At 38.0% G+C, this 10,334-nt stretch overlaps 1 protein-coding gene across 1 annotated transcript in view; it reads left to right on the forward strand.

Annotated features, from left to right (window-relative positions):
* Positions 1 to 359: 359 nt before the first annotated feature.
* LOC110067692 (leucine-rich repeat and calponin homology domain-containing protein 1-like) overlaps positions 360 to 10,334 on the forward strand; it is a 26,221-nt gene continuing 16,246 nt past the window's right edge. Inside the window, exons 1-9 of the mRNA XM_089293190.1 lie at positions 360 to 611; positions 733 to 880; positions 2,126 to 2,252; positions 2,583 to 2,688; positions 3,332 to 3,468; positions 4,497 to 4,562; positions 5,072 to 5,124; positions 5,394 to 5,481; positions 5,913 to 6,131. Of these exons, the coding sequence (XP_089149316.1) occupies positions 476 to 611; positions 733 to 880; positions 2,126 to 2,252; positions 2,583 to 2,688; positions 3,332 to 3,468; positions 4,497 to 4,562; positions 5,072 to 5,124; positions 5,394 to 5,481; positions 5,913 to 6,131 (1,080 nt within the window). The 5' untranslated portion in view covers positions 360 to 475. The remainder of the gene's footprint in view (positions 612 to 732; positions 881 to 2,125; positions 2,253 to 2,582; positions 2,689 to 3,331; positions 3,469 to 4,496; positions 4,563 to 5,071; positions 5,125 to 5,393; positions 5,482 to 5,912; positions 6,132 to 10,334) is intronic.

The following is a 10,334-nucleotide window of genomic DNA, read 5'->3' on the forward strand; positions in this document are numbered from 1 at the left end:
GGGAATTAACAAATATATTGGATGTTTTGATCTCTCATAAAAAATTTTTTTGCTTGTTTTGTTTAGGCCCCTCTGCCCCAGGTCCTCCACCTATCCCCAACCACTCCCCCCCCCCCCCCCCCCCCCGTCCACCCCTTCCTTTTTACCTCCTCTGACAGGCTTTTCGGTCCGTCACAAAAATTAATTTTCAAAACTCCAGGGAAAGCAAAACCACAGGGTCAACTTTTTATTCAAGTTGATAACCAAATGAGTGTTTCACTTGCGCGCCTGAGAACCACAGCAAATCCACGCACAAAACCTCGACACGCGAGCAGACGCGAGAATCCCGCGAAGTCCTCAGAGGCTTATGGGAAGTGCATCGGAGCCATGCGCAGTACTAGCACGAGGCTGTGGGACTTCCAAGATGTCAGCCAGTCGGCGAAAGAGATGTCGACTTAAAGTGCCAATATTTCCCTTATAGCATGTAAACCCGACCATGTCGGGAAATGTGCCGCTAGAGAGATGCTTCAAAGAAGCAGAGGAAACGGGAAGGCTCAATTTGAGCTTCAAGAACCTCCGGGATTTCCCAGATCCTACTGAGGATTGCGAGCTAATTGATGTCATTGAAATAGGTGAGCTTAGGTTAGCTTTGATGTAAGCTGAAAATATTAGACTCATGTTGCTCAAAAGTACTAGTGGGCATAGAGATTGACTGCTTGCAATATCGCTGATGGTGAATTTTCTTGCTTGCAGACCTATCGAGAAACAAGCTCTCTGAATTCCCGGCAGAGTTATGCGACTTTGTTATGATCGAGAAAGTGGATTTATACCACAACGCGATACGGGGAGTTCCAGAATCGCAGATGAGTGAACTGAAATTTCTCCGAGTGTTAAACTTAAGGTGGGTATCCTAAACGGTAACAGATGATTATTTTTTTAAATTTTTTCCGGACTGAAATTCGAATAAGCGTTGTACTTTGATCGATAACTGTTGTTACGGATTGATAGGTTGCATTAATTGTCTAATCTCTGCAGGACTGTGCTTGTAGTTCCTTGATTTTAGTTGGTTTGATTACTTCGTCTTAAGAAGTATATTTTTCCTTTTCTATATATTATGACTTTTTGGCAATTTTTGTTTCTTCAAGGGAACATTTTGTTGTGAAATGTTTGTTTATTTTGGAAAGTTTATTAAAATACCGGTCATTGAATCGTAATATAGGGATCCAATACAGGTCAAACCTTGAGATATATAATTACTGATTTCAATAGCAAGGTCAGCATGAAAGTGAAAATAAACTTTAATCTTTTAGATGACAAGAAAGATAATCTAACTTGTTGTGCATTCCTAGCAGGGATATCCTGCTGGGCATCCTTAAAGTATTTCATAAACATTTGGCAGTGCTTTGTTTTTATAGTTATAGCAAGGTTTTTGACATTTTTCTATCCTGTGAGGGGGAGAGGGAGGGTTGGTTGTAGTGGTAATGATCTTGGTCACTTTCCATTTATCGCAAAATTCTGGAAATTCCAGTGGGGATGTGGATTGTTTGGCTTGACTGGAAATTTTGTCGGACATATGGAACTTCTGAAAAGTGGAAAATGCTTTTCTCGGCACCACTGGGACCTGGGTGTAGGTCAGGTGACCTTAGGTGGGCAGTTGTTTTTGTCGCACCCACCGTTACTGACCCTGCCCCACCCACTCCCCCACCGCAAGATTTTAAGTTAGTTCTGTTATATTTTCTGTCAGTCTGTATCTACAAACCTTTTGTAATTTCAAAATTTTCAGTACCTTTTGTTGAGTTTGCAGCGGTGGTCAGGTTGTACTGATCAGCTCAGCTTATCTTTTGGTGGTGTGTGAGGATTGAATTTAAGTCCTTGAAATGATTAAAAAACCAAGGTTTTAAATGTTAAGCTGGAAATTATTGTTTCCTAAAATGCCCTTGAAAATTGCTGTGTTCATCTCTGATTCTCAAGTAGCATAAAAAGGAACATACTTCTGCCATTTCTGTCAGTATTGAAATAATTTTCATTTTTGACACTTAATAACCCTTGCTTTCTAAACTATTTATGTTATCTTAAAACTCAATATACCTGCCTAAAAGATGTACTAATCAGATGTCAATGAAATCATTGTGCCGTTTTCTTGCAGACGGAACCAGATCACCACTTTTCCCTCAGAACTCTGCTCTTTGCCTTTGCAAGTCTTAAACTTGAGTAACAACAAGCTCAGCTCCCTACCAGTAGAAATTGGACATTTAACTTTATTGCAAGATTTGGTGAGTATAGTTATCATTTATCTTTCAATTTTAATCTATAGCAGTAAACTAGGAAAGGTAGTTGTACATGTTAGGAATTTCATGGAAGGTGAAATAAAATTATTGTTATGTATTTTTTGCCAGATCTAAAATATTAAATCAGAAGTTAGTTTAAATGTACCGATTTGTTGACGTTTTCTGTTGACAACCATCTGTAAGTACTTGTTTAGTTGAATATTGACAATTGACAGATGAAAAAGAAAATTTAATGAAGTTTTGAGAAGTTTTTCCTAATGTTTTAATATATTAATTAAAACTAATTATTTTTTTATTGTTATTATTTTTTGGCAGGATTTGAGTTCAAATGAATTAATCCACTTGCCCAGTAGCATGGGAGAAATGATTTCTTTAAAGGATTTAAACATTCGGAGGAATCGTTTAGAAGTTTTACCAGATGGTAAGTGCTGCGAAATACAGAGCTCTATAGTAATGTGTGTTATCAAGGGTGGAGCGTCTTGGTTCCTGGGGTCAGGAAGTAGTGGACTGTTTCAAGCTTGGGAATTTAAACATTCATTACTTTGACCCACATGTATATCATATGCAGGTCAAAGTAATGAATTTTTGGGTGGCAGTAGATCACTTTGTTAGGAAAAATTTATTGTGTGAAATAGGAAAAACAATATTTTTGCCCCATCCATTTTCCCACTCCTCCCTCCCTCTGACCTCCCAAAGTGGTTAAAGAAAGTCTTTTTTGTTCAAATTAATGAAAAGTGAATTAATTTCATTTTCAGTTGGTCTCAGTCAGCTTTTATAGATAGAACAGTGATCTCTCCCAAGCAATGTCACTTTTTCCTGATTGACTGAATGTTGTGATTCTGTTTGCATTTGGTTCAGAGTAACTGTGGCCCAGGAAAGTTTCCTTTTTTCATTCCCTCTACCAATACCTGTTCTTATATTTAAGGCTGCAATGAAATATTATCCACAGCATTGTTAAAAGTTTGTAACAGTTATGGCCATATAATGCAACCAGTTCCTTTAATTCATAAAAACTGTTGTGTGTGTATTGTTTGATTAATTTTTGTCTCTTCCATTTCTTGCAGAACTTAGTAAATTAAAATTGGTTAGGTTAGATTTTTCTTACAACAAGGTGTCAGTGATTCCTCCTGCTTATCGTCTGATTACAAGTTTGTCAGTATTGGAACTGGCACACAACCCGTTGACATCCCCCCCTGCACAGGTATGCTTTTTTTAATAAAGGTCATTTGAACCCTCTCTTTTAAAATAACATTTTAAAAAAGATATCAGTTTAGTACTACTGTGGAAGTGCAGTGGCCTCGTGTTTAGTGTGCTCAACTCTGGATCGAGTGGTCCGAGTTCGAGCCCTGGCCATGGTCATTGTGTTGTGTTCTTGGGCAAGACACTTTACACTCACAGTGCCTCTCTCCACCCAGGTGTACAAATGGGTATTGGTAAATTTAATGCTGGGGGTAACCCTGTGATGGACTAGCATCCCATCCCGGGGGGAGTAGAAAATATTCCTAGCTATTTCATGCTGCAGAAACTAGGATACACTCTGGCCTGATGGGTCCCTTGGCTCGTATACAGATCTCTGCACTACTAGCAACATGATTGGCTTAAAAAAAACTTACGCCACTTTTTCATTCTATCAGAAGTAAAACCAAAACCAATCATGATTTGGTCCCACTTGTTACTTCAAGTTTTGATTGGTTCATTGGATTGTGTGTGTTCTTTGTGATTGGCTAGAGTGTTTACTTTGGTTTTGGTTTTAGAGCAGTTTTTAATTTAGTGTCATCAAACCAAAACCAAACCAATTACTTGCCATTAGACTACTCAGCCAATCTCAAACCATAGTAAAGCCAAAACCAAAACCAAAGTAATGGCCTGATTACTTTCAACACTCAGTTGAAAACCACTCTATGTGATTATGTATGACACTCAGTTGAAAACCACTTTATAACAGTGTATCATGTTATATTATATTACACGAGACACAAGGAGGCTTTGTGCTTAAAGGTGCAGTGACACTTCCATGTTTGACATACATGTACATTGATCTTGGTGGTACATGTAGACTCTTATTATTTGCAATGTTCTGCCAAAAATGGAATGAAAATCTACAACTCTCACTATATTAATTTTTGTGGACTCAAGTGTTCTGTAGTAAAACTGCAGAGCTCTTATATGTAAACTCCATTGCTAAGATAAATCTGTAATGAACTAATTTCTATTGTTTTGCTATCGCAGGTCTGCACCAAAGGAAAATTACATATTTTCAAGTACCTTAGTGCCACAGCTCATGAACAGGAAAAGGTACAGTGACAGTGATTTATTTGTAACATTTGTGCATTCATCTGCACAGATATTTTTTCTTCGGATGGTAACAATCCCTCCTGTGTTGTAAGACATTAAAGTTACACACTAGGGGACATGTTGTGGAGACATGAACCAGGTACAAGTCCCTTCATGTGTGTGCATGGGATAAATGTTGCAGGGACAGTACACAAGCGTTAACCATGAAGCTGATATTGTTTCCTTTCTATGTTGTAGCAGGGAAAGTTTGGAAGAACATTGCACACAATGTGACATTAAAAATTGAGATTATTTTGTCCCTGCTCATGATATACAAGTTCAAAATAGCTGAATTTCATACAACATGTTAGGGAGACAGATTTCATCCCTGCAACAGAACGTTTTTGCAGAACATGTATGTCACATGAGGAAAACTGTTGCTGCTACATGTCCCTGCTTCATGTTTCTTCCAGCACTAAAATCAATCAAGACACATAATTTTACAATTGCTTGTTATTGTTTCCATACAGAGGAGAACATTTGACAGAGAAGTTAGAAGATATCCTCTTTCAAGGTCGTCAAGGTTTGAACCAATTTAATTCAGAATTACATGTAACGTTATTTTAATTTTCTGTGGACCTCACTAACTCCATGTTGTAGCAAGACCACAAAACACATTTTGAAATCTTGATTTCAGGAGAGAGAAAACAACAGAGCCTTTTTTAGGCATTTTAGTGCGTATTTTCTCTTTTCATTTTGACGCCTTGTCTGGGCTTTTCAAAACTAGAGCAACACTAGCCACTAAAACATCTAATATGATGTTTATCGATCATCTGTTAACTGTTGTTGCAGTGACGATGCTACTGAAAATCATCTGATGATTGACAGAGTTAGAAGGGCACACTCATTGGAGTTTTCAAGGAATGCTTCTCCAAGAGAGGTGAGCTAAGTTTCAGGAATTAAGCTGGGACATGCAGACCTCATAATTAGGCGGGGAGTCTTTTCAAATGTAAATGACATCCATCTCTTTTAAATGATATTTCCCTGGTTTAGCATCTATTGCAAGCTAGTTTCAGTCCAACACTGAGAATAAGAATAATTATGGCCTACTACATATGTAGGTTAAAAGATACTGTAATTGTGTCACCAGGACTCCAGAGCAAGGGGTCCAGAGTCTGATTCATGGTTTATTTTAGTGTTAATGATTTATTTGAATCTGATTTTAGGGGTGGTAGAATGTAGTGTGATAACCACAGTTGTATTATCAAAATTTAAGCTTGGAAATGCAGTTGCATTACTTGACAGTAGTATTGAATGATAATCAAGGGAAAAGTCTGATTTGTTATTGAGACCTCTCTTCTATTGCACTAGGCTTACGAGAAAGATGTTTATCGACCAAGCTCTTTACGAGAAAGAGAGAGATCTAGGGCCCCCCTGTCTAATGTGTTTGAAACAGAAGAGAAGAGACGTGAGATTCAGAAAGAGATTGAAAGAGCCCAGCAACTTCTTGCAGATGCCCATGAGGTGGAAGTGGGAGAAATACCATCTAAACCAGATGAGGAATTTACTGAAGGAGAAGAACTTGAAAAGGTTTGTTGTTAGTCAATTTTTGTGGTAATCTGTGATAAGTTTGACTCCTACAAACCTTTTATTACCTGCCAGTACTTTGGGCATTTTACGAAATTCATTTCCAGCAAATGTTCACAATCCATTGTACGTAAAATTGATTACATTTACATCTGCGATTTTTGTTGATGGTTTTCTTCAAAGAAAGGAAGGGATTCCTGTGTATACTGCTAGAATTGCAAAGTTTTCTTCCAGGAGTTAGTCGGCACTCTCCACCATGCAATTTGATGGGCCATAGCGTGGTCACATATAAGATGCAGCCTTTTCAAGAAGAACTTTTTTCAGGCTACGCATGTGTTTTTTAAATACATGCATGTAAACTCTTTCATCATCAGTCCTTTAAATGTTGAGTGACACATACATCAATAAGCTTTCTCCACTCCTGTCGGTCCTGCGGAAGCTGTGAGGCCTGCTCCCATTTAAGGTTTAGGGCCTGAAGTCCTGCCTTTGTGGTCCTCCTCCTTGCTGCCTCTGCAGTCGTCCTCCTTGCTGTCCATCTGCAAGTGACTTAAGAGATATTAGTGCTTTCTCTACAGGGTAGGTGATCAATAAAAATTTGATCGTGGTGCTCAGGGATCCCCAGGGCTCGAAAAATATTTGAATTCCACCTTGCCCGTTGGGCAAGTAACTCCCAAATTTTGCTTGCCCAGGGCACCTCCCTGCTTGCCCAAGTTTTCAAACTCATCAATAATTCATGAACCCCAAAATGGACAAACTAAAGGTGTGTTTTAATGCAATAAACCCATCTTGACTGTAGTCCTCTTAGTGGCTGATCACTTTCATGTTTACTCCATTATATTGCAGTGCTTCCACAACTTTTAACTTCTTCATTCCGCTTTTATGGCGTCAAATTCAACTTTCCCTGGAATTTTCGAACGTGACAAAAAAAATGCCATCAGGAATTAAATTTTGTCCCACAGCATCTTTTGCCAGTGCCTCTCAGTTGAAGAAACAAAGTTTGCGAAGTTGTAGTAGTTCGTTCATGTACGTACTTCCTAGTTCCTGTATTACACGCTGCATATCTTCCTGAATTACACGCTGGGTATATTCGTAATCACTACTAATTCGTCGAAGATCGTGTTCAACTCCTTGAATGTTCACCTGGATCTTGTCTAGTTCCACGAAATCACTGTGAAGAGAAGCGCGAGAAATTTATAACACGCAGGATTAACAACAAGTCGCCTTCCCACTTCAGTTTTGACACAGGCACAGTGTCGAATTTGAAAAGCCAGCGAGAGCATAATTTTTCATTTGGATGAATGAAAAATAGTTTCAGTCGAAGGAAAACGTCTTCGTTTGAAAGAAACACTATTTTAAGTCATCTTCCAGGAACTCTGAAAATATTTTGATGACTTACTTATCCATTTCTTTTTAATAATATAATACTTTTCATTTCATTACTTTTATGTTACGCCGAAAACAGAGATTTACCTGGATTTTAGCATCAAAATTGCTGGCTTTGTTTTTGCGGTAGCAATATGTGGCTTCTTTTCACATACAATTTCTACAGCTTTAATATATTGTTGTTGAGTTAAGTTTTGTACAGAGAAACTGGAAAATGCTCCCAGAAAATTGCTAAAATTTTAAGAAATAAACACAGCATTTTCATGCCCAACGCGGCTGTTTTTAATCCTGGAAAGAAATTTGATCGGGGCAGATTTTGATCATGTGCTAGGTAACCACTTGTGAGCCGTGAGTGCACGTCACGCAATCAACAAAACAACGCTATAAATTGTAATTTTCGTCAAGCATCATCTAAACACTTGATTACCCTTGAACCGAAAATTTACCTTTTCTTCTCAAAATCGTTATAAAAAATTTAGTCGGCGAACGGCTTGCCTGAGTCCTTGCCCGTGGGGCAAGTAAGGAGAGAAAGTTACTTGCCCGAAGGGAAAATCTACTTGTCCCGGACGACCGGACGGGGTTTTTTTCGAGCCCTGATCCCACTCTCACAGTGACAGCTTCCTGTTGGCTTTCACTGCAGCTGATCATTCCAGCCATGTAGGCTTTGAGGGCCCTTGGTAACCAATAGGTTGAAGATTTGTTCTTGATGTTTCTGTGATAGATTCTTTTTAACAGGGTGAGGTTGTCAACCTCAGGGAGGAGACTGGTTTTAGTCAGGACTCTCCCCGATTGGCCTGTCTGCCAAGGTTGAACCTATCAGGAGTATAACTCCCACTGGCATCAGTGTTGTCGTTAAGTTTTGAGTCACCTGTAGCCTTGTTTGCCATACCTGTAGCAAACTTGGTACTTTCTGAGTGAATTGTAGTATCGACAACAGGCAATTTTCACCCGTAGCATCAAGGGCCTACTCAGTTGTAAACAGGTGCTATGGATTACGGACCTTCATGACAGCTCTAGGATCATTGAGACTCACGAGCCATCCCACCATGTCAAGGTGGCAGTCTCAAAGGGACCGAAACTCTTTCATGACTGCTGCATATTTGAAGAGTGTTAAAAAATAGCTTCTTTCTTGTCATGGAACCTCTCCGAAACCTACAAGATGTGAAGGAAATAAATAACTTTCACTCTCAACTGTAAGGAAATGTCCATACTTTCCTTTGATATGTTTGCTGGTATTGTAAATACAATAGAAACAAGCACTTGGCTCTATAAGATTTTCTTTTGAAAACACATTCATATGATCAGAAAACAAACAAGGCAGTATACTTCCAGAAATGTAATAGAACAGGATCTATTAAAATCAATCTGGGACTGGGAAGAATAATATTTTTTTTACGGAAATGTTACAATGTATAGCCCAATCACAAACAACTCACCAGTTTGGGACAAAAACTTAGAAGAAAGAGCATGTTGATCTTCTAGTGATTCCTGATATATGCATAGTTTTAGATGTTTTCAAACTGTTGCCTTGATGAATGCCATGTCATGGGTTAAAATGATTGTGTGCAAAGGTTTTCATGCCTTTTTAGATGAAATATCTCAATTGATATTTTTGAAAGCTCTCCTTCTAACAAGATTTGACTGGTCAACAGAAGAGCTACTTAGACCTTGAAAAGTGTCAAGATAACATTATTATGGAACAAAATAGTCCTGAGATGCAGCGTAGATATGAATCCTATTACTAGTGTGTGGAAGATCATAATAATAAATCATGTATCATTATGTTTAACTCCTGTCATGAGAGCTCAGAGTTCTTTTTCTGAGTATCTTGTGTTCTAACTTATTAACATCTGTGTTTACATGCCATCTTCCTCATTGTCCTACTACCATGCGTAGCATATACCATCATTTCTTTCTGTATAAAATATTTTTGTTACAGATTAAGCTTCCTCTGAAGTGTCTCAAAATATATGGAACTGGAAAATGTCCTCTCTTGACTTGCTTTCTTTTTACCAGAGACCCTGAGATATGGGTAAATGTCTTGAAACATCTAGAACTGTAAATTGTTAAGTACATGTAGTTTTTCTGTAAATAGTGTGCAATAATATAAAAAAACTAAACTATAATTATTTGTTAAGTTTATTATGTCAAGGAGAGTTAATGGTGTAATTTGCTACAGTTAAAACAACAAAACCATTAAATTTAGAAAAACACAGCATTATTCCATTCCATGTTGCTCTGCTCATTTGAAAAGCTCAAGCATTTCTTCCACCTCTTGCTCCGTATTAAGCATGCTTCTGTAGTGGTTATTGTTAAAAAATGATATTAATTAAAGTGAACTAAACGTTTAACCTTCTGTCAATAACAGTTAATTGTCACACATGCTTGGTTTATTTTTATTAAATTAAACTCTACACTAAAGTGAGGTGGCCCAAAGCAATGTAAATTCTTCTTATGAGATTAGCTTTTGTTAAAAAAAAAAAGATTTAAATTGGCAAAGATTAAAAATAAAGCTTAAAACAAGCAAAGACACAAGTTTCTGTGTGGCCATTAACAATGCATTACTTTTTGGAACTAAGTTGAAAGTCACAAGCACTTATTTCCATGAAGTAAATTCCTGTAGTTGTTGGCTCACACAGTAACTTTTGCCTTTCATTTCATTTCAGATAAATGCACGGCCACCTCTGCAGATCTCTTCTTTCAAGGCAATCTTCTTCAGCACTACCTCCTGGCCTATTCTTGCTGTATTACTGTATGCTCTTTTTAATCCAGTAGCTGTTTTCGTGTCCTTCTTTGTGGCCTTGCTTTGCCTGGGAATTTTTT

This window comes from Orbicella faveolata, unplaced genomic scaffold, assembly GCF_042242905.1.
Source record: "Orbicella faveolata isolate gen_17 unplaced genomic scaffold, um_ofav_v1 contig_25, whole genome shotgun sequence".
NCBI classification, from domain to species: Eukaryota; Metazoa; Cnidaria; class Anthozoa; order Scleractinia; family Merulinidae; genus Orbicella; species Orbicella faveolata.